Source organism: Triticum urartu, chromosome 6 (genome assembly GCF_003073215.2).
Source record: "Triticum urartu cultivar G1812 chromosome 6, Tu2.1, whole genome shotgun sequence".
NCBI classification, from domain to species: domain Eukaryota; kingdom Viridiplantae; phylum Streptophyta; class Magnoliopsida; order Poales; family Poaceae; genus Triticum; species Triticum urartu.
In genome coordinates, this window is record NC_053027.1 from 574,770,406 (window position 1) to 574,794,954 (window position 24,549).

Here is a 24,549-nt window from a genome sequence, read left to right on the forward strand (position 1 = left end):
TTACGATGATTTTTCACTTCACTCTGAAATTCTTTGAACTTTTCAAATGTTTCAGACTTATGTTTCATCAAGTAGATATACTCATATTTGCTCAAATCATCTGTGAAGATCAGAAAATAATGATACCTGTCGCGAGCCTCAATATTCATCGGACCACATACATCAGTATGTATGATTTCCAACAAATCTGTTGCTCGCTCCATTGTTCCAAAGAACAGAGTTTTAGTCATCTTGCCCATGAGGCATGGTTCGCAAGCATCAACTGATTCATAATCAAGTGATTCCAAAAGCCCATCAGCATGGAGTTTCTTCATGCGCTTTACACCAATATGACCTAAACAGCAGTGCCATAAATAAGTTGCACTATCATTATTAACTTTGCATCTTTTGGTTTCAATATTATGATTATGTGTATTACTACGATCGAGATCCAACAAACTATTTTCATTGGGTGTGTAACCATATAAGGTTTTATTCATGTAAACAGAACAACAATTTATTCTCTTACTTAAATGAATAACCGTATTACAATAAACATGATCAAATCATATTCATGCTCAACGCAAACACCAAATAACACTTATTCAGGTTCAACACTAATCCCGAAAGTATAGGGAGTGTGCGATGATGATCATATCAATCTTGGAACCACTTCCAACACACATCGTCACTTCACCCTTAACTAGTCTCTGTTCATTCTGCAACTCCCGTTTCGAGTTACTAATCTTAGCAACTGAACTAGTATCAAATACTGAGGGGTTGCTATAAACACTAGTAAAGTACACATCAATAACATGTATATCAAATATACTTATGTTCACTTTGCCATCCTTCTTATCCGCCAATCACTTGGGGTAATTCCGCTTCTAGTGACCAGTCCCTTTGCAGTAGAAGCACTTAGTCTCAGGCTTAGGATCAGACTTGGGCTTCTTCACTTGAGCAGCAACTTTGCTTGCTGTTCTTCTTGAAGTTCCCCTTCTTCCCTCTGCCCTTTTCTTGAAACTAGTGGTCTTGTCTACCATCAACACTTGATGTTTTCCTCGATTTCTACCTTCGTCAATTTCCGCATTACGAAGAGCTTGGGAATCGTTTCCGTTATCCCTTGCATATCATAGTTCATCACGAAGTTCTACTAACTTGGTGATGGTGACTAGAGAATTCTGTCAATCACTATCTTATCTGGAAGATTAACTCCCACTTGATTCAAGCGATTGTAGTACACAGACAATCTGAGCACATGCTCACTAGTTGAGCGATTCTCCTCTATCTTTTAGCTATACAACTTGTTGGAGACTTCATATCTCTCAATTCGGGTATTTGCTTGAAATATTAACTTCAACTCTTGGAACATCTCATATGGTCCATGACGTTCAAAACGTCTTTGAAGTCCCAATTCTAAGCCGTTAAGCATGGTGCACTAAACTATCAAGTAGTCATCATATTGAGCTAGCCAAATGTTCATAACGTCTGCATCTGCTCCTGCAATAGGTCTGTCACCTAGCGGTGCATCAAGGACATAATTCTTCTGTGCAGTAATGAGGATAAACCTCAGATCACGGATCCAATCCGCATCATTGCTACTAACATCTTTCAACACAATTTTCTCTAGGAACATATCAAAATAAACATATGAAAGCAACAACACGAGCTATTGATCTACAACATAGATATGCTAATACTACCAGGACTAAGTTCATGATAAATTAAATTTCAATTAATCATATTACTTAAGAACTCCCACTTAGATAGACATCCCTCTAATCCTCTAAGTGATTACGTGATCCAAATAAACTAAACCATGTCCGATCATCACGTGAAATGGATTAGTCTTCAATGGTGAACATCATTATGTTGATCATATCTACTATATGATTCACGCTCGACCTTTCGGTCTCCGTGTTCCGAGGCCATATCTGCATATGCTAGGCTCGTCAAGTATAACCCGAGTATTCTGCGTGTGCAAAAACTGGCTTGCACCCATTGTAGATGGACGTAGAGCTTATCACACCCGATCATCACGTGGTGTCTGGGCACGACAAACTTTGGCAATGGTGCATACTCAGGGAGAACACTTCTTGATAATTTAGTGAGAGATCATCTTATAATGCTATCGTCAATCAAAGCAAGATAAGATGCATAAAAGATAAACATCACATGCAATCAATATAAGTGATATGATATGGCCATCATCATCTTGTGCCTGTGATCTCCATCTCCGAAGCACCGTCATGATCACCATCGTCACCGGCGCGACACCTTGATCTCCATCGTAGCATCGTTGTCGTCTCGCCAATCTTATGCTTCCACGACTATCACTACCGCTTAGTAATAAAGTAAAGCATTACATCGCGATTGCATTGCATACAATAAAGCGACAACCATATGGCTCCTGCCAGTTGCCGATAACTCAGTTACAAAACATGATCGTCTCATACAATAAAATTTAGCATCATGTCTTGACCATATCACATCACAACATGCCCTTCAAAAACAAGTTAGACGTCCTCTACTTTGTTGTTGCAAGTTTTACGTGGCTGCTACGGGCTTAAGCAAGAACCAATCTCACCTACGCATCAAAACCACAACGATAGTTTGTCAATTTGACTCCGTTTTAACCTTCGCAAGGACCGGGCGTAGCCACACTTGGTTCAACTAAAGTTGGAGAGACAGTCGCCCGCAAGCCACCTATGTGCAAAGCACGTCGGGGAAACCGGTCTCGCGTAAGCGTACGCGTAATGTTGGTCCGGGTCGTCTCGTCCAACAATACCGCCGAACCAAAGTATGACATGCTGGTAGGCAGTATGACTTATATCGCCCACAACTCACTTGTGTTCTACTCGTGCAAATAACATCAAACCATAAAACCTAGGCTCGGATGCCACTGTTGGGGAACGTAGTAATTTCAAAAAAATTCCTACGCACACACGCAAGATCATGGTGATGCATAGCAACGAGAGGGGAGAGTGTATGATCTACGTACCCTTGTAGACGCAACGGAAGCGTTGACACAACGTAGAGGAAGTAGTCGTACGTCTTCTCCCGATCCGACCGATCCAAGCACCGTTACTCCGGCACCTCCGAGTTCTTGGCACACGTTACAGCTCGATGACGGCTCCCGGGCTCCGATCCAGCAAAGCTTCGGGGATGAGTTCCGTCAGCACGACGGCGTGGTGACGATCTTGATGTTCTACCGTCGCAGGGCTTCGCCTAAGCACGACAATATGACCGAGGTGGAATATGGTGGAGGGGGGCACCGCACACCGGCTAAGGAACGATCACGAGGATCAACTTGTGTGTCCAGGGGTGCCCCCTGCCCCCGTATATAAAGGAGCAAGGGGAGGAGGCCGGCCGGCCCTTATAGGCGCGCCAGGAGGAGTCCTCCTCCTAGTAGGAGTAGGACTCCTACTAGGAGGGGGAAAGAGGTGGAGGGGGAGAGCGAAAGGGGGGCGCCGCCCCCCTCTCCTAATCCAATTCGGACCAGGGGGGAGGAGGCGCGCGGCCCACCTCTGGCAGCCCCTCTCTCTCTCCACTAAGGCCCATATGGCCCATTACTTCTCCCGGGGGGGTTCCGGTAACCCTCCGGCTCTCCAGTTTTCTCCGAAATCACCCGGAACACTCCCGGTGTCCGAATATAGCCGTCCAATATATCAATCTTTATGTCTCGACCATTTCGAGACTCCTCGTCATGTCCGTGATCACATCCGGGACTCCGAACAAACTTCGGTACATCAAAATGCATAAACTCATAATAACTGTCATCGTAACTTTAAGCGTGCGGACCCTACGGTTCGAGAACAATGTAGACATGACCGAGACACGTCTCCGGTCAATAACCAATAGCGGGACCTGGATGCCCATATTGGTTCCTACATATTCTACGAAGATCTTTATCGGTCAGACCGCATAACAACATACGTTGTTCCCTTTGTCATCGGTATGTTACTTGCCCGAGATTCGATCGTCGGTATCCAATACCTAGTTGAATCTCGTTACCGGCAAGTCTCTTTACTCGTTCCGTAATGCATCATCTCACAACTAACATATTAGTTGTAGTGCTTGCAAGGCTTATGTGATGTGCATTACTGAGAGGGCCCAGAGATACCTCTCCGACAATCGGAGTGACAAATCCTAATCTCGAAATACGCCAACCCAACGTGTACCTTTGGAGACACCTGTAATGCTCCTTTATAATCACCCAGTTACGTTGTGACGTTTGGTAGCACCCAAAGTGTTCCTCCGGCAAACGGGAGTTGCATAATCTCATAGTCATAGGAACATGTATAAGTCATGAAGAAAGCAATAGCAACATACTAAACGATCGGGTGCTAAGCTAATGGAATGGGTCATGTCAATCAGATCATTCAACTAATGATGTGATCTCGTTAATCAAATAACAACTCTTTGTTCATGGTTAGGAAACATAACCATCTTTGATTAACGAGCTAGTCAAGTAGAGGCATACTAGTGACACTCTGTTTGTCTATGTATTCACACATGTATTATGTTTCCGGTTAATATAATTCTAGCATGAATAATAAACATTTATCATGATATAAGGAAATAAATAATAACTTTATTATTGCCTCTAGGGCATATTTCCTTCAGAATCTACACCGAAACTCCGTCGACTACAACCAGACGGACGAACTCAAGACGGACCGGAGCCCGGAAGACACTCAAAGAAGAAGCATCGCCATCTAGCTGAGCGCTGCACCTGCAAGGACTAAAAAACCGAACCTAAACTACTAACCGAAGTGAAGGCACCAGGATTCCCCTCCCCTTCATCGGCTGCCGGAGCGGCAGGTAGAGGGGAGGCGAATCCACTGGCTCGTCGGTGAAGCCTGAAGGGGAGAGTTTGCCCTAGCCACCTAGTGATAGAGGAGGAAAACGAGAGGGTCGAAAAAATATTCATGGTAGCAAAGAATAATTCTACCACATAAAATCGCGTGTTTGACCGGACGTGGAGTTTTTGCGCCTGAGCTCACATGCTCCCTCATGAATAGTAAAATCGAAAAAATAGTAAAAAAATCAAACAATTCCAATTTTTTATAAACATTGAGGAATTTTTTCATGGCACGCAAAAAGTTGTGACGAAATGACATTTGTGGAAATGTGGGAAAAAAACAAAATCGATGCTTCGAAAAGACTATTGTTTGAAGCATTTTGGAGCATCGGTTTTGTTTTTTATGCCCACATTTCCACGAACGTCATTTTATCACATTTTTTGCACGCAGTGAAAGCATTCATCAATGTTTATCACAAAAAAATCATACTTTTTTTTTACTATTTTTTGATTTTTACTGTTCACGAGGGAGCATGAGAGCTCGGGATCAAAAGAGCACTTTCGGTGTTTGACCCCTCAACATTACCAAGCTAAACAAATCACCATTAGCTCTGGTCAAAGTATTTAGGGGTTCTTTGATTAAGGGGATTCTAAAAAGAATTTTGGAGGATTCCTGTTCTTAGGAAAAAAATCTACGTGGGTGGTTTGATTTGTAGGATTACAAACCATAGATTTTTTTTTCTTAGAATTCAGTTGCACTAGATTTCATAAGAGATTTTTATCCAACCAACATCTTTGAAAGAATCTAAATTTTTCCTGTGCACAATCGATCAAACATCCTTATAATCTTGTGGTATTCAAGGTAACATTTCACTATATCCTACATTTTTTTTCTATTCCCGTGTTTTGGATATCCTGCGAATTAAAGAGGTTTGTAATTCTTTTGCCGAACAACCGACATTGTACCACGTCGATGTCACCTAGGCCCGTGAACCAGATGGCACGTATCATCTGTCACTCTGATCTCTACTAGCGCAGATCCACGTGTCCGCCATATACCATCATGCTCACACACACACTCGCTGTAGCCCCTACACATTGGATTCCCAGCGAGGTGGTGGAGGCTGGCTAGGCTGTGCGGGAGGTCGTCGCTGAGCAGCAAATCTAAGTCCTTGCACGCCACAGTTCGCCTTCCTACTTTTTTTTTGCGGGGAACAGTTCGCCTTCCTACAATAAACCAACCGTGTTAATGGGTTTATTGACAGTGTTTGTCGAGACTATAGGGGGTTAAACATCCGGTTTTATACTTAGGGTTCACGTAATCGAATCGCGAAACGCGAATCAACCTGTGGTTGAGTTAGTTAGGTGGACAGTGATATTTCCAACCCACCAGGGTTCAAATCCTGATGTTCGCATTATTCCTGAATTTATTTCAGAATTTCCGGCAATGCGCTTTCAGTGAGAGGAGACGTTCCCGTCAATGACGAGGCGCCTACGGTGTATACTGATGCTAAAAAAAATCGCGAAACCTCGGCTACTTTCAGCTCGCATCCTTTTTTGCAAGCTTTGCAGATTGACTTTTCGATTGGAAAAGAAATGTCGAAATCAGGACAGCCGTTGGATCACAAGGTGAACGGACGAGATCATTCCCCTGCTCACTCCTCTTATACTAGTGGCCTCCCTCGCCAAGCTAAACCCATTGCCCTGCTCGATCTCGCGTCCCCTCCCCCACCCCCAAACCCTTCCCCGATGGCCGCCGCCGCCGCCGCGCTCCGCCGGGCCCTCGCCCCGGCCCCGGCGCTGCTCCTCCGCCGCCAGGCCCTCGTGCGCCTCCTCTCCACGCAGGCCCAGTCCTCCACCGCCCCCACCATCTGCCCCGCCGAGCTCGTCCGCATCAAGAACTCCATCCGCAGCGCCGCCACGCCGCCCGACGAGCTCGCCGCCCTCTTCCTGAAAGGCATCCCGCACCCGCCCTTCCTCGGCGACCGCTCCATCTTCTCCCTCGCCGTCTCCCGCCTCACCGCCGCCGCCCGCCCCGACCTCGTCTCCTCCGTGCTCTCCGCCTCCCTCACCGCCCTCCCGGCGCCGCACCCCTCCGAGGGCTTCCTCATCCGCCTCATCGCGCTCTACGCCGCCGCCGGCATGCCCACCCACTCCCTCTCCACCTTCCGCCTCGTCGTGCCCCCCTCCGACCGCGCCCTCTCCGCCCTCCTCGCCGCCTACTACGACGCCGGCCAGCCCGCCCGCGCCATCGAGGCCTTCCGCGACCTCTCAGCCGAGCTCTCCATCACGCCGGGCGTCGTGTCCCACAACGTGCTCCTCAAGTGCATGGTCGCCACGGGGGACGTCGCCGGCGCCCGCCAGGCGTTCGACGGAATGCCCGACAAGGCCGGCATGCAGCCAGACATAGTCTCGTGCAACGAGATGCTCAAGGGGTACCTCAAGACAGGTGACCATGCCGCGTTTGACCTGCTGCTCAAGGAGGTCACTGGCGGCAAGAGGCGGCTCAAGCCCAATGTCACAACCTACAAGCTCCGGATGTCCGCCCTCTGCGCCAAGGGCAGGAGCTTCGAGGCCGAGGAGCTGCTGGACGCCATGGGCGCCAACGGCGTCCCGCCTAACCGGGAGTGCTTCAACACTGTCATCGGCGGGCTATGCAAGGAGGGAGAGGTGGGCGCTGCGGTGGCGTTGTTCAATAGGATGCCGGAGGTGCCCAGACTCAACGGGAAAGGTGTGTCGCCCAACTTCGAGACCTATATCATGTTGATCGAGGCGCTGGTCGAAAACAACGCGTTTGTCCCTGCCCTGGAGTTGTGCAAGGAGTGCCTGGCCAACAAGTGGGCGCCGCCGTTCCAGGCTGTCAAGGGTCTGATCCAAGGGTTGGTGAAGAGCAGGAAGGTGAAGCATGCCAAGGAGCTCGGCATGGCGATGAAGAAGGCCGCCAAGGGTGATGCCAAGGAGGAGTGGGAGAAGGTTGAGGCGGACGCCTTCCAGCTCGCGCTCGCCGAGATGAAAGCGTAACTCACCACCCGCTTGGGACAGTATGTTGTCGCCTGTAAGCGGGTGATAAGTTATTGTTTTCTTGTTTCACTGGAAATCTATTAGACGTTTGTGTGACTCTAGCAGTTCCTTTGGATCAGGACACAAGATAGATCTTTTCTCATATAAGGTATTTGCATTTCAAACTACTGGGAGCTCTGCTGTCTCCTCGCCTGTAGGTGGGCATTATTAAACTTCAGTTACCAGATGCAGTTTGTACCACTTCTTTATTATCACAATTCACCTCTCGGTGCTTTAGATATTGTTCTCTGTGTAACTTTGGGAGCAGTGGGCACCTTCTGAACCCCTAGACCTCTCACGATCCAAGCACTACAGAGAGAAGTCCAATATGTGTGTTGCCTTTGTACTGCTCATTTAAAGGATTGAATCAACAGATTGCTTGATTCCATAATTCAGCATGTAGGCTGCCTGAGAGGAAAACTCAATCCTGCTCTTTCATATTTCAGTAGTATTGAATTTATGAAGGTGAACAGTCCTTTTACCCGGTATTTTGCAAAGGAGATTGCAGATATTTATGATTCAACACTTGCCTTTGTTCCTGATAAGTAGTATTTTTCTCACATACTATATGACATTTTGGTTCAGTGGCTCAGTGCATAGGATAGTTCTTTCCTCACATAATAAGGTATTTGCATTGTGACTAATTGGGTGCTCCCATAGCCGTAGGGGGGCATGTGAATTTGAGTTGCCGGTTTATCACATTGGATGATGCAACTCTAACTTGTTCTTTGTTGCGGACTGGCTATATGAACATGTGTATGCAATGTAGTCTTGAATTCAGGATTATGTTATAGTACGTATATGTGAATTATGTGCTGCGCAGGAATCATTGCATCATCTGTTGTTTTCGTACCCCTGGCTAAGTATATTTTGCTGTGGTTAATTAGATACTGGTAAGTGGGAATAACCAGTTTCAGTTGTCTGCTTGAATCCTTTGGGAAATGTATATAGGTCAGAACTGGGTATTAGCTAAAGATAAGACATTTCTTCTCATGTAGGAGTATAAACAAAGTAGCATGTGATCCAATCGTGTGGAAGCAATGAGCATCGTGGACGGCTCCACCTGAATCTCAGAGACGACATACGCTGGCAGCTAGCGTTGGTGAAGCATTGACTACTTGTAGATCCATTCGTCGGAGCGGTTGCCGCCGCCGGCGGAGTCGACGTCGATGAAGATGCTGACGGCCTTGCCGATGCGGGGGCGGTCCTTGGTGGTCTCGAGGGAGTTGCGGACGTGGGCGACGGCGCCCCAGGAGCGGAGCGTGTTGGCCACGTCGTCGAGCCGGAGCAGGTACTCCTCCTCCGTCAGCGGGAAGGACCGCTGCTCCCGGTACTTCCACATCACGTTCATCGCCAGCAGGTTGCGCCCCATGAACTGCTTCCGGATGAGCGTCACGTCGTAGCTCCGGCCGTAGCGCTTCCGGATGAGCGTGGCCAGGTCGAGGCCGCTGAAGCCGTCGTCGTCGGGCGCCCCCACCAGCCGCTCCAGATCCTCCCGGTTCCGCCTCGACGACGCCGACGACGTCCCCTGCAATCGACCAGTCAGTCAGCTCCCCTGTTCGTCAGCACTCGATCGACGTGAACAAGAGATTAGTGTACCTCCTCGTCGTCTTTTCTTCGCTTCTTCTCTTGGTCGTCGTCGTCGCCGTCGTCGTCTTTGCCGCTGCTGGATTCGCCGCCGTCGTCGGCGACGGCCCTGACGGCGCCTCGGCGGAAGGAGCTAGAAGAAAGCCTCCTGGTCATGCTAGGATGAGGGTTAACTGCGACATGGCCTGAGCCGCTCCGGCGTGGACATGATGACACGTCGTGGTGGTGGTGGTGGCGATGGATGCGCAGGCTCTGCGGGTGGCCGCTGGAGAGCACATTCATCATGGAGGTCGGCCGATCACCACGACGCGACAGGTCCCAAGATGGATCCACTTGACTTGTATGAGCAGCCTGGAAGAAGACGAATGAAGAATTATTTGTCTGTCGGGACGAAGCACAAAAAAAAGAAGAAGAAAAACAGAGGACTCCGTAACGCTGGCCGAACCTACCACTCCTATTTTCCTGAAAGTCTAAGTAATACTGATTCGGAGACCTCATGACAAATAGGCTTTGAAAAGAATGGAACACAAGAAAGGGCATTTGGTCTAGTGGTATGATTCTCGCTTAGGGTGCGAGAGGTCCCGAGTTCAATTCTTCCTTTTTTTCATCTTTTCCTTTAATTTTTTACTCTTCTTCCCCACACCACAGACCTGCATATTTTCATCAGTAGGTGAGAAGGATTTTTGTTTTGTTTCCCCAAACACACTGCTGAACACTCTCGGTATATATGGTACTTTTGCAATAGTATAGAACAAATATCCTATGAATGAATGCATGGATGGAGATCCTCCACGCAACCACACTGAGCAAATGGAGGAATTAAACAAACCTGAATCAGCATGCAAGCTGATGCAGATATAGTCAATTATCTAAAGGAATAATTGACAACAACAAAATAATTAACTAGAAACCAAGTTTACCCAGGAGAGCTGAGCGGAGTAATTAATCAGGCAGCCAGGTAGTTTTTACTTACCTCGGAAGCCTTTTCAGATCAGATCCCCGTGCTCGCAGGGAAGAAGAAGAAGAAGAAGAAGAAGAAGAAGAAGAAGAAGAAGAAGAAGAAGAAGAAGAAGAAGAAGACAGATGCTGAGAGGATGCAGAGGGCGACAAGGAAGGAAGGAAGGTTCAGCAGAGGGAGAAGAGGAAGAGGAGGAAATCCCCAAGCTCTGCTTGCTTTTTGGTAGGCTTGCGTGACGCCACAGCCACAGCCACACCAGTGACCGGACCAAACTCAAGGATGGATGGATGCGTGGTGGCAGACGCACCGGGGACGCTCACCACCCACATTCTCTTTCTTTCTTTCTTTCTTTTCCTCCCTCTTTCTCTCAGAAAAAAAATAGAAGATCATGCCCATGAGGGAGTTTCTTGGTCAATTCCCACACTATGTAGGGTATTCACTTACTTGCTCATCTGCTACCAAATGATCTCCTCATTGTTTTCACGGGTTCGTTTTACCGGGCCGGATTAGTATCTCTAGCACTATATTTATTTTTCTCTCTATGACTTTTCACTTTTTCTTTATACGCATGTACTGTACATAGAGTTGTGGTAGTACTCCCTTCATTTTTGTATACAAGTCCACAAACCCATATTACAGGTACCAAGGTAAAAATCAATGTATGTTTAAGTCAGTGTTGCAAGCTAGCTTGTCACCTTATTTGTCGTGTTAATTAATGTGGTTTTTTCTTCCACACACAACAAGCCAACCCTCTTACTCCTCGTCGGTTTATTAATGTTGGGAATGCAAGCCAACCTTCTCACTCCCGCATGCATGCAACGGATATTAATGTCCTTGGGTGCTAGTACAAGTCAAACACCATCAATTTTGCCTCGGTTAATGTTAGTGGCCTTGTATAGTTGCAAATTGTAATTTTGATAGTGCCCTTGAGAGTAGCTTATTTTGGGGTGAAAAATGCTCCCTCCGTCGTCCGAAATTAGCCGAAGCTCAAACGGGTGTGTCTAGCACCAACATACATCTGTTAGAACAAATCCGGGATTAATATCTCTAGCACTATAGTTTTCTCTCTATGACTTTTCACTTTTTCTTTGTACGCACGCACTCTACACATAATTGTGGTAGTAGTATCTTTTTTGGGGTGAGAAATACTCCCTCCCCCGTCCAAATTTAGCTGAAACTCAAACGGGCGTGTCTAGAACTGAAATTCATCTAGATACATCCGTTTGATCGTCAACTTATTCCAGACGGATCAGCCGTGGACAACAACGCACTGTGTGTTGGTTAATAAAAGCACCCGAGGAGATTAGCATTTTTATTTCAGAGGATCGTAAAACCATGATTAATTAATGAAATGCTTTTTCTCCTGAAAAAACTTATTCCGGACGGAGGAAGTATAATTGTGGTAGTTACTAGTAGTAGTACTGGCATGCACCGCCCAGACCCTGAATTAGATCTTCCTCATTATCGGTGTGATATTATTGGGCTTTGAATCTGAACTTAATTGTGTGTTGAAATCGATCTGATGAAAATCCAAGGAATCTTGGTTACAAGTCTGTACAAGCAACAACTCAAATGGGAGCATTTTGTAGGGCTTCCACTCCTGTCTTATTCTCTCTGTAGTCTGTATGGACATGGTTTGCGAATATTCAGTTTGGCGCGTGGGCTCATCTGCACACGGTAAACAGTAAAATCAAAAAAATCTGAAAAAAAAATTGGATGCAAGATAATTCAGTGCATGTGGTGGGTGCGCAATGTCATGGCTAAATGAAATTCGAGGAACTTGTGGCAAAAAAGATAAAATAAGCTCCTATTATGACGTTACCTTCTGGGAGCAGTATGTCGAGGTGCAACTGGCCGACTCAATATGAGTTCCTCCGGGAGCAGTATTTAAGTGGCATATTTTGTCTTTTCTTTTCCTATGTTTCCGTGCTGGGTTTCATCGTATTTTTTGTTTTTTTAGTTTTCTGTGTTTCTTTAGCAGTTTTCCATTTTTTTAATTTCTCATTATTTTCTTTTGTGTTTCGGGTTTCCTGGTTTCTTACTGGGTTCCTTAAGTTTTTTTATTTCTGTTTCCTTTTTTCTTTCTATTTTTTTCAACACATATCTAATTTTTTCACACACATTGTACCCTTTTGTCATAGACCAAACATTATTTTTATACAGATTGCTTTTTCAAAGATATATTTTGATCTCTACCTTTTTCTTCACACACATTATACATTTTTCGTATACATTTTTTTTACATGTCAACAATTTTCAGATATATGATTAACATTTTTTCAAATGCATGTTTATGAAAGATATATTTTTTAGCTACTTGATTTTTTTTTAATTGTAGAAATATATTTTCAGTGTCACGAATATATTTTGTGAAATGCATGAACATTTTGTTAAATTTATGGTATATTGTCAGTATTTTTTTACATTGTAGGAGTATAAATATTTTTAAAAATTTCATGTACATTTTTTGAATATTGCGAACATTTTTTATTACATGTCACAAGTAGTAATTCTATCAACATTTTAGAAAATATACGCATTTTTTACAAAGTGTTAACATTTTTCAAATTTGCTGTTTTTAAAATTTGAAGTAATTTAAATTTGGGCAACGCTAGCTTCAGTCAAACATCAAGCGGGATATATCAACTCCTTAAAAGCATCCCCCTGTTGGGAACGTAGTAATTTCAAAAAAATTCCTACGCACACGCAAGATCATGGTGATGCATAGCAACGAGAGGGGAGAGTGTTGTCTACGTACCCTCGTAGACCGTAAACGGAAGCGTTATGACAACGCGGTTGATGTAGTCGTACGTCTTCACGATCGACCGATCCTAGTACCAAACGTACGGCACCTCCGCGATCTGCACATGTTCAGCTCGGTGACGTCCCACGAACTCACGATCCAGTAGAGCTTCGAGGGAGAGTTTCGTCAGCACGACGGCATGATGACGGTGATGATAAAGCTACCGACGCAGGGTTTCGCCTAAGCATTACGACGATATGACCAAGGTGGATTATGGTGTAGGGGGGCACCACACACGGCTAAGAGATCAATGATCAACTTATGTGTCTATGGGGTGCCCCTGACCACACATATAAAGGATGAAGGGAGGAGGAGGCCGACCCTTATAGGACGCGCCCAACGTGTGGAGTCCTATTAGAACTCCCTAGTCCTAGTAGGATTCCACCTCCCACATGGAATAGGAAAAAGGGAAGGGAGAAGGAGAAGGAAGGAAGGGTGATGACCCACAAGTGTAGGGGATCTATCGTAATCCTTTCGATAAGTAAGAGTGTCGAACCCAACGAGGAGCAGAAGGAAATGATAAGCGGTTTTCAGCAAGGAATTCTCTGCAAGAACTGAAATAATAGGTAACGGATAGTTTTGTGATAGGATAATTTGTAACGAGTAACAAGTAACAAAAGTAAATAAAGTGCAGCAAGGTGGCCCAATCCTTTTTGTAGCAAAGGACAAGCCTCTACAAACTCTTATATGATGTAAAGCGCTCCCGAGGACACTTGGGAATATCGTCAAGCTAGATTTCATCACGTTCATATGATTCGCGTTCGGTACTTTCATAATTTGGTATGTGGGTGGACCGGTGCTTGGGTGCTGCCCTTACTTGGACAAGCATCCCATTTATGATTAACCTCTATTCCAAGCATCCGCAACTACAACAAAAGTATTAAGGTAAACCTAACCATAGCATGAAACATATGGATCCAAATCAGCCCCTTACGAAGCAACGCATAAACTAGGGTTTAAGCTTCTGTCACTCTAGCAACCCATCATCTACTTATTACTTCCCAATGCCTTCCTCTAGGCTCAAATAATGGTGAAGTGTCATGTAGTCAACGTTCACATAACACCACTAGAGGAGAGACAACATACATCTCATCAAAATATCGAACGAATACCAAATTCACATGACTACTAATAGCAAGACTTCTCCCATGTCCTCAGGAACAAACGTAACTACTCACAAAGCATATTCATGTTCATAATCAGAGGGGTATTAATGTGCATATAGGATCTGAACATATGATCTTCCACCAAATAAATCAACTAGCATCAACTACAAGGAGTAATTAACACTACTAGCAACCCACAGGTACCAATCCCGGGCTTAGAGACAAGAATTGGATACAAGAGATGAACTAGGGTTTTGAGAGGAGATGGTGTTGGTGAAGATGTTGATGGAGATTGCCCTCTTCCGATGAGAGGAGCGTTGGTGATGACGATGGCGATGATTTCCCCCTCCCGGAGGGAAGTTTCCCCGACAGAACAGCTCCGCCGGAGCCCTAGATTGGTTCCGCCAAGGTTCCGCCTCGTGGCGGCGGAGTCTCATCCGGAAAGATGGCTTATGATTTTTTTCCTCATCGAAAGACTCCATATAGCAGAAGATGGCCATCGGAGGGCCACCAAGGGGCCCATGAAGTAGGGGGCGCGCCCCCCACCCTCATGGGCAGGGTGTGGCCCTCCTGTTGAACTTCTTGCGCTCAGTATTTTTTATATATTCTGAAAACGTCTTCCGTAAAGTTTCAGGACTTTTGGAGCTGTGCAGAATAGGTCTTTAATATTTGCTCCTTTTCCAACCCAGAATCCCAGCTGTCGGCATTCTCCCTTTTTATGTAAACCTTGTAAAATAAGAGAGAATAGGCATAAGTATTGTGACGTAATGTGTAATAACAGCCCACAATGCAATAAATATCGATATAAAAGCATGATGCAAAATGGACGTATCAAAGGGGGCGCCCCCTTTCCCTAGTCCAGTTCGGACCAGTCCATGGGGAAGGGGCGCGGCCACCCTTGAGGCCTTTCTCTCCTTTCCTGTATGGCCCATTAAGGCCCAATACGAATTCCCGTAACTCTTCGGTACTCCAAAAAATAGCTGAATCACTCGTAACCTTTCCGATGTCCGAATATAGCCTTCCAATATATCGATCTTTACGTCTCGACCATTTCGAGACTTCTGGTCATGTCCCCGATCTCATCCGGGACTCCGAACAGACTTCGTTCATCAAATCACATAACTCATAATACAAATCCTCACAGAACATTAAGCGTGCGGACCCTACGGGTTCGAGAACTGTGTAGACATGACCGAGACACATCTCCGGTCAATAACCAATAGCGGAACCTGGATGCTCATATTGGCTCCTACATATTCTACGAAGATCTTTATCGGTCAAACTGCATAACAACATGCGTTGTTCCCTTTGTCATCGGTATGTTACTTGCCCGAGATTCGATCGTCGGTATCCTCATACCTAGTTCAATCTCATTACCTGCAAGTCTCTTTACTTGTTCTGTAATGCATCATCCCGCAACTAACTCATGAGTCACAATGCTTGCAAGGCTTATAGTGATGTGCATTACCGAGAGGGCCCACAGATACCTCTCCGATACACGGAGTGACAAATCCTAATCTCGATCTATGCCAACTCAACAAACACCATCGGAGACACCTGTAGAGCATCTTTATAATCACACAGTTACGTTTTAACGTTTGATAGCACACAAGGTGTTCCTCCGGTATTCAGGAGTTGCATAATCTCATAGTCTGAGGAACATGTATAAGTCATGAAGAAAGCAGTAGCAATGAAACTGTAACGATCATAATGCTAAGCTAACGAATGGGTCTTATCCATCACATCATTCTCCTAATGATGTGATCCCGTTCATGAAATGACAACACATGTCTATGGTTAAGAAACATAACCATCTTTGATAAACGAGCTAGTCAAGTAGAGGCATACCAGGGACACTTTGTTTTGTCTATGTATTCACACATGTACTAAGTTTCCGGTTAATACAATTCTAGCATGAATAATAAACATTTATCATGAAATAAGGAAATAAATAATAACTTTATTATTGCCTTTAGGGCATATTTCCTTCAGTCTCCCACTTGTACTAGAGTCAATAATCTAATTCACATCGTCATGTGATTTAACACCAATAGTTCACATCATCATGTGATTAACACCCATAATTCACATCGCCATGTGACCAACACTCAAAGGGTTTACTAGAGTTAGTAATCTTAGTTCACATCGCCATGTGATTAACACCCAACGAGTACTAAGGTGTGATCATGTTTTGCTTGTGAGAGAAGTTTAGTCAACGGGTCTGCCATATTCAGATCCGTATGTATTTTGCAAATTTCTATGTCAACAATGCTCTGCATGGAGCTGCTCTACCTAATTGCTCCCACTTTCAGTATATATCCAGATTGAGACTTAGAGTTATCTAGATTAGTGTCAAACTTGCATCGACGTAACCCTTTACAACGAACCTTTTGTCACCTCCATAATCGAGAAACATATCCTTATTCCACTAAGGATAATTGTGACTGATGTCCAGTGATCTACTCCTAGATCACTATTGTACTCCCTTGTCAAACTCAGTGTAGGGTATACAATAGATCTGTTACACAACATGGCATACTTTATAGAACTTATGGCTGAGGCATAGGGAATGACTTTCATTCTCTCCATATCTTCTGTCGCGGTCGGGCTTTGAGTCTTACTCAACTTCACACCTTGCAACACAGGCAAGAACTCCTTCTTTGACTGTTCTATTTTGAACTACTTCAAAAACTTGTCAAGGTATGTACTAATTGAAAAAACTTATCAAGCGTCTTGATCTATCTCTATAGATCTTGATGCCCAATATGTAAGCAGCTTCACTGAGGTCTTTCTTTGAAAAACTCCTTTCAAACACTCCTTTATGCTTTCCAAAAAATTCTACATCATTTCCGATCAACAATATGTCATTCACATATACTTATCAGAAAGGCTGTAGTGCCCCCACTCACTTTCTTGTAAATATAAGCTTCACCGCAAGTCTGTATAAAACTATATGCTTTGATCAACTCATCAAAGCGTATATTCCAACTCCGAGATGCTTGCACCAATTCATAGATGGATTGCTGGAGCTTTGCACATGTTGTTAGCACCTTTAGGATCGACAAAACCTTCTGGTTGCATCATATACAACTCTTCTTGAAGAAATCCATTTAAGGAATGCAGGTTTGACATCCATTTTCCAAATTTCATAAAATGTGGCAATTGCTAACATGATTCAGACAGACTTTTAAGCATCGGTACAAGTGAGAAAATCTCATTGTAGTCAACACCTTGAACTTGTCAAAAACCTTTTTCGACAAGTCTACATTTGTAGATAGTAACACTACTATCAGCGTACATCTTCCTCTTGAAGATCCATTTATTTTCTATGGCTTGCCAATCATCGGGAAAGTCAACCAAAGTCCACACTTTGTTCTCATACATGGATCCCATCTTAGATTTCATGGCCCCAAGCCATTTCGCGGAATCTGGGCTCATCATCGCTTCCTCATAGTTCGTAGGTTCGTCATGGTCAAGTAACATGACCTCCAGAACAGGATTACCGTACCACTCTGATGCGGACCGTACTCTGGTTGACCTACGATGTTCGGTAGTAACTTGATCTGAAGTTTCATGATCATCATCATTAGCTTCCTCACTAATTGGTGTAGGCATCACTGGAACTGATTTCTGTGATGAACTATTTTCCAATTCGGGAGAAGGTACAATTACCTCATCAAGTTCTACTTTCCTCCCACTCACTTCTTTCGAGAGAAACTCCTTCTCTAGAAAGGATCCATTCTTAGCAACAAAGATCTTGCCTTCGGATCTGTGATAGAAGGTGTACCCAACATTTTATTTTGGGTATTCTATGAAGACGCACTTCTCCGATTTGGGTTTGAGCTTATTAGGTTGAAACTTTTTCACATAAGCATTGCAACCTCAAACTTTAAGAAATTACAGCTTAGGTTTCTTGCCAAACCATAGTTCATACGGTGTCGTCTCAACGGATTTAGACGGTGCCCTATTTAACGTGAATGTAGCTGTCTCTAATGCATAACCCCAAAATGATAGTGGTAAAACGGTAAGAGACATCGAATAAAGTACAGTTATGACGTTCGGACACACCATTATACTATGGTGTTCCAGGTGGCATGAGTTTGTGAAACTATTCCACATTATTTTAATTGAAGGCCAAACTCGTAATTCAAATATTTGCCTCTGCGATCAGATCGTAGAAACTTTATTTTCTTATTACGATGATTCTCTACTTCACTCTGAAATTTTTTGAACTTTTCAAGTGTTTCAGACTTGTGTTGCATCAAGTAGATATACACATATCTGCTCAAATCATCTGTGAAGGTCAGAAAACAATGATACCTGCCATGAGCCTCAATTTTTTGATTTTTTTACAAGAAAAATAATCGATTTTACTGTTCAGTGGAGCTCAGAAGGGTACTTTGGCCCCCTCCCCCTCTAATAATATGCAGGAAATTCCTTTTTTGCTCCTATTCTCAATCCCAGTGCCAACAGACTACTTCTCACATGAGTGAAATTTCCTCTCCAAACTACCAATGTCGTCCATTTTCACCTCCATTGCTGATGTTGTTATCCAATTAGGATCTTGAACAACCCTCCCCCGACGGCCTTGGTTATGAGCCGTGTGACGGTGCCTACTGCTGTGGAGGCACCACCTCGCTACGCCGCCTCATTATCATCCGGGAGCTCTGCTGCGAGATCCATCTACACAAATAACTCAGAGGAGTTGGCATAGGCAGAGGCGGAGATGCTTACAGACGACGAGGCGACTAAGAACCAAGAGCTCCAACCGCACGAGCTCGATGATCTAGATTCAAGATGAAGGAGGATGGGGTTCACCTCGAGGGGAGGGGGTAGGGTGGAGGCATATGAGCGCACTATCGAGGAGTCGCGATAGGACTACCGCCGTGAGCTCCATACCGCGAGCACCTCGCCCGCATGGAGAGCATTGCGGATGGGCGGTCCACCGCCGAGGAGTCACATGCCGAGTATCGCCTTGAGATCCGATACCATAAGCACATGGCTCCGATATGGAGCGCTTGGCGAATAAGGGGTGCACCATCAAGGCGTCGCAATCCGAATACTACCGCGAGTCCTGGTACCGTGACCACGTCGCCGCCTAGTGCCTACACAGTGGTATGTTTTAAATCTCCACAGTTGATTCAATTAAGAGGGCTATACCGAAGCAGATGACCGTACATACATAATCAAGGAAAATAATAATCGCCCTTTCTCTGACACAGCTTTAGAAACTAAGCAATTTGGAAAATTCTTTCAAATACATACTCAACGGTATATTTTCATGTAGCCTATAACTCAAATTTCATTGATCAAATTAATGACCTAGGATACGCTCGGCCCTTATAAGCTAGAAGAGAGTGAGTGGCACTAGTTTTTGTCTTCTTCCTCTAATTTGTTTTAAGCACCAGCCTTGAACATGTGGCGCAAGTATGGACCGAACCTTTGACAAATGGAAACTTGTTGAAAATCAGTCCATGCATGTAAAACTAGTTGGAAAATAAACATTAGACAGAAAATAGCTGGGGAATCCAAGGCTGTCGTAGGTTTCCAAATGCTAGATTCATCGTTGGATGGTTTTCTCTTTGCAATCCTTTCTCAGCACGACAATTAGTTTATTGGTTCACCCATTTACTTAGTTGTTTATTATCAAATTGTATTTTGTTCCTAAAGTGAACAGTTTTTTTTCCCTTCCTTTACATATTTCTTCGGCCGTACGCACGTGCCACAAATGAGTTATTACGTAGCGTGTTTGGTTGAATCATAGGTATACCCGCAGCAACAACAACAAAAGAACCATATATTTAAAAACAAAAAAGCTCAAAACCAAAAGAACCATATGTGTTGGTAAGAGGTGAATGAAATCGGCAGAGGAAGCATGGATCATCACAGAGGTCGATCACAATCAGTGGCGAAGACAGGCCTGGGGCAGCTAGGGCTATAGCCCCAGGCCTAGAAACAACTTTCTTTGTAATTTTTTCATGCAAAGCATAGAAAATCATAGAAGATCATAGAAGTTTATCACTCAGCATAGCACAGCCCCAGGCGTAGTCTGCATCTAGCTCAGCCACTGATCACAATCACAGGGTAAGTGATAAGAATGGGTACTAAGTATAAACATATGAGTACTGGAGTAGTAGTTAATTTGTTTAATTACCAAAGTCAACCAGAAAACAAAACCATGACCGTACATATATACTCAAGGAAACTAAAAATCAAACAACTTTAACAAGAGCTAGTAGTATGCAATGAGGGTTTGTTTTTCTTTATTTGGTCACTTTGTTGACGAGCACCTCCAGGACAGCCATGGCCTTCTCGGCATCGTTCTTCTTGGAGACATCGTCGGGTGTCTTCTTGTCATTCGCAGGGCGACACCTATCGCAATTCCACTGGGCATGCGCCCCGTTGTTCTCCTTGATGAAGCTGCGGATTTCGGGGAGCTGGGCCATGCCGATGTCGTCCGAGCCCTCTTTGCTCGTGCACAAATTGTCGAGTTTTTCGCCGCCATTGGTCAGCTCCTTGTAGCAGGTTTCAAAGCAGACCTCGTCGGCCTTGGTCAGGTCTGGGTAGCGCTGCTTCTGAAGGCCCGGGCTCGCGTCCCCGGACGCTTTAAGAAGGAGGGTGGCGGTGGTGAGCGCCGCCATCCCCACCAGCTTCTTGTCGTCGGCGCCTTTGCACTCGTCGTAGCGTGCGATCATGTCGGCGCAGAGGTCCGGGTAGGGCGTGTCGGTGCACAACCTTTTGACGTTGGCGTCGCCGCCGGCCACTTTGGGGGCGGTCTCCACCGCCATCCCCACATCACTAAGGAGGAGGAGGACGGTGAAGGAGGAGATGATGGTGAACAGCCTCGCCATGGCAAGCTGGATTAACTGTTAGCGTCTTAGTTAGTTGTCCTATGCGGCAGTCCATATATATAAGCACATGCATGCCATGCTATATATAGATAGATATACATGCCGACCGCAGGTACATCACACTGAACTGACGGATAGCCGGAGGTGAAGGAGTGTGTCTTTGAGGATAGCCAGAGATCATAAAATAGGGGTATGAGAGGCGGTGGCCAGGTTAATCTGTGGAGGTGAGGCCACCGAGCCACAGATGCATGCATGTTGCGAATGTTACGACACGTGGTAACCCACGGATGGTCGAGCTCTTTCAAGAGGCAAGAGGAACTTTTAATCCTAGCCTTTGAGTGATCAAGCATACTAGATGCTAACACGCGCTTCACCGCGCCATTTTTCACTCGTGGTATTAACTCTTTTTCTTTAACATGTTATTGCAGTTGGTTATTTCATTTTGGTTTTACCTATGTTGCCTTAGGTTTTAGTTATGTTCTTGTGGTGTTTCTTTCCATCGTATATCGTGTTGTCCTTGTAGGTTTCGACATTGGTTTCAGCTAGTGGTGGTTGTGTGTTTCCCTTGGGAGTTCTTATTTCACGTTGAAACCATGAAATTGCTGCTATAACATTCGCGTGGGCCGTTCAATATAAGTCTCGCTCATTCAACTTGGCTCCATGCTCCCCTCGCTTAACTTTTTTTTCCTGCTCGCTCCACTATTAACTTAGACAATACTGGCTATCATATTGTTTTATTTGAAAATGTTTGTTAAATAAAAAGATGTTCAATTTTTTAATCTTGGATTTAAAAAATGTTGCAAATTTTAAAACCATGATTTTTTTATATATGTTCATGATTTCAAATAATATTCATGAATTTGAAAGTTGGCACATTTCAAACAATATTCGTGAATTTGAAAGCTGCACATCAAAATGGACAGCAAGGAGAATGCCAGTAAGCTGCAGAGCAAGGTGACCTCTCGGTGCTGGGGCCTACGATTGAGGAAGTAAAACAGTTGCTGGAGTCGCGTGAAGAGTGGAAGGTAAGCTGGGCTCGACGTTCGGCAAATGGTGCAGCTCATACGTTAGCGAAAGTAGGGGTTACTAATAATCTATGTAAGTTGTGGCTGCATGTGCCTCCTGAATGTATCCTGCAAACTGTTTTGGCAGAGATTCCTGCCTTTTATGAATAAATAGAGGGAGGTTAAATTAAAAAAAACATCCTACTTATGAACGTTGGAAATATCATGACACAAAAACAATTCATAGATTTTAAAAGTGTGGACAAACATAAAAGTTTGAGAAGACGCGTTGTGTTTTTCTTAAATGTGATCTGATATCGAAAGGGACATATGACGTGGATATAGGAACGCCCCTTGACAATGCCCTAACAAATTATGCCCGATCTCATTCAATTTCTTTTAAAGGTAAAGCAGACGCACACAATACTGTAGTCGGTCACGTCTCTAGCTGGTTGGTTTCATGTGCTGACATTGTATTGATTACTACACTACATGTAAAGCCACAATAGTACTCCACGACGTGTTCATGACCTCTTACTACTGATCAGCGGGGTCCATGCGCCCACTACAGCCCCGACGCAAGAGAACGCTTTAATTCCAGGGAGCTTAGTATCTTTAAGGATGCTTGACCATACTAGTCCTCTAGAGCTACCTATAGTAGGTGATTTGTGTGTCTGTTGAAAAGGTCATAAAGACATTATTATTTTCAAGTTACCATGTGATATAGTTTAGGACAAGGAGATATGGGTATTATATTTTTTAACATGATATATGTGGGATGTTTTCATCATGTTAACCGGCATAGGCAAGAGCTTGCATGACACATACGTCACTGAAACATATCATCGGATATGGAGTATCGTATCTTGGGGAAGTGTCACTCCAGTCCACACGGATGACACCATGCTAGAGACAGAACTGCACATAAGGTATTACAACTTAGTTTTAGTGGCCTACTCTTTCCAAGGATGACGTAAGTTTATATTGTCTGGTGATGAATGTCAAAAATTGGTAATATTAGTACACACCAAGAAATATCTATGAATTATTCTCTTGTTTGGACATGAGGTTTTGACTATATGGATATTTTCCAACTTCACATGGTAACATTTCTATTTTAGTTATTGTTGATTATGTCACTAAATAGATAGAAATTATTTCAACTGAAAGTGTTTATCATAAGATATCTATTTAAATCTTAAAGAAGTTATCTTTTCAAGGTTTGGGGTCCCTAGATATCTCATGACTAATTGTTGTTCAGATTTTATTCTGGGTATGACGTAGATCACACAATAGCGTTACCATATCATAATCAGTCCAATCGACGGGTTCAATTAACTAATAGAGAGATCAAATTAATTTTCAAAATACTATCAATAGATCGAGGACATATTGGTCTAAAAACTGAATGATGCACTATGGGCTTATAGAGGTGCTAATAAAAATACTATGAGAATATCACTATGTAAGATGGTTTATGGTGGATATAAGTGTTTGAGTGGAGGAATGAAGCTTATGAAAATGCGAATACGATAAAGCAAAAAATTAAAATGTGGCATATGATAGGAGAATAGAGAAATATGAATTTAAAATAAGCGATGAAGTTCTCTTGTACAAGTCTTGTTTTAGATATTTTTCAGGTAATCTTGTCTTCAAATGAGAAGGATCATTCACCATCGAGGAAGTTTATTGGTTTTGGGGAATTAAGGACAACAATGCCAAGGGGGCAAGCCGATAGTAGTGAATGGGAAAATACTTAGGCATTATACTGTCGGTTACCCTCTCGAGGCAGAAACTGATGTAGTGATGTTATACAGGTAATTACTCTAGAAGACTTCATTGAAATAAGTTCTAGAACGCTCCAGAACCCTGAAAAATAATAAGTATGTGATCAGGTATGGAAACGATCTCTGGAAAATTCATAAAAATCGTATTCGGAAGTTTAGTCAAATAAAAAATATCAGGCAACCGAGGATGTTCCAGTGGACCCCACGTGGGTGTCCTATGCAGCCGCCCTCCTAGAAGACAACCTCGGATGTCGCCTCGGCTCCGCCTTACACCCGGTGTCTTCTCATGCATGATTTTTTATACATATATATAAATTTCACGGATTTTTCTGATCTGTGTTTGATACTTTTCGTCTTGTTTTCATTTTGAGTTGTTTCTGCCACGAATTTCTAGTTTCTAGAGCATGTCTTCATTTCATGGATCATGTAACATGAATTATGTTGCACGACAAGCATGTCAAACATGGCAAACTTATCTCAAGGAGAAGTATGGAGAGTTATGGAGGAACTTCATCACAGATCATTTCAGAGTACATAGTAGGATCACTGTGTCGGATGATGAGGGTAACCTTTATCATGAAGCCCACGGGTGAACGACAGATGACGAGAT

General features: G+C 44.1%; 3 protein-coding genes across 5 annotated transcripts; 1 reads left to right on the forward strand and 2 right to left on the reverse strand.

Moving 5' to 3' along the window:
• Positions 1 to 6,489: 6,489 nt before the first annotated feature.
• Positions 6,490 to 8,082, forward strand: LOC125515660 (pentatricopeptide repeat-containing protein At1g61870, mitochondrial-like). The gene has a single exon (XM_048681175.1). The coding sequence runs from the start codon at positions 6,533 to 6,535 to the stop codon at positions 7,802 to 7,804; it is 1,272 nt and encodes a 423-aa protein (XP_048537132.1). The 5' UTR covers positions 6,490 to 6,532; the 3' UTR covers positions 7,805 to 8,082.
• A 726-nt stretch (positions 8,083 to 8,808) lies between these two features.
• LOC125515661 lies at positions 8,809 to 10,691 on the reverse strand. Of its 3 annotated transcripts, XM_048681177.1 has the most exons (4): positions 10,511 to 10,686; positions 10,404 to 10,474; positions 9,443 to 9,781; positions 8,809 to 9,371 (listed from the first exon to the last, which is right to left on the reverse strand). In XM_048681177.1, exons 3-4 carry the CDS (start codon positions 9,713 to 9,715, stop codon positions 8,958 to 8,960), a joined length of 687 nt encoding a protein of 228 aa, XP_048537134.1. In that variant the 5' UTR covers positions 9,716 to 9,781; positions 10,404 to 10,474; positions 10,511 to 10,686; the 3' UTR covers positions 8,809 to 8,957. The 3 variants fall into 3 exon arrangements, with proteins under 3 accessions (XP_048537134.1, XP_048537133.1, XP_048537135.1); XM_048681176.1 differs by having other exon boundaries at positions 10,404 to 10,691; XM_048681178.1 differs by lacking the exons at positions 10,404 to 10,474; positions 10,511 to 10,686 and adding an exon at positions 9,880 to 9,904.
• A 9,869-nt stretch (positions 10,692 to 20,560) lies between these two features.
• LOC125515536 lies at positions 20,561 to 21,148 on the reverse strand. The gene has a single exon (XM_048681034.1). The coding sequence runs from the start codon at positions 21,146 to 21,148 to the stop codon at positions 20,561 to 20,563; it is 588 nt and encodes a 195-aa protein (XP_048536991.1).
• Between the last annotated feature and the right edge of the window lie 3,401 nt (positions 21,149 to 24,549).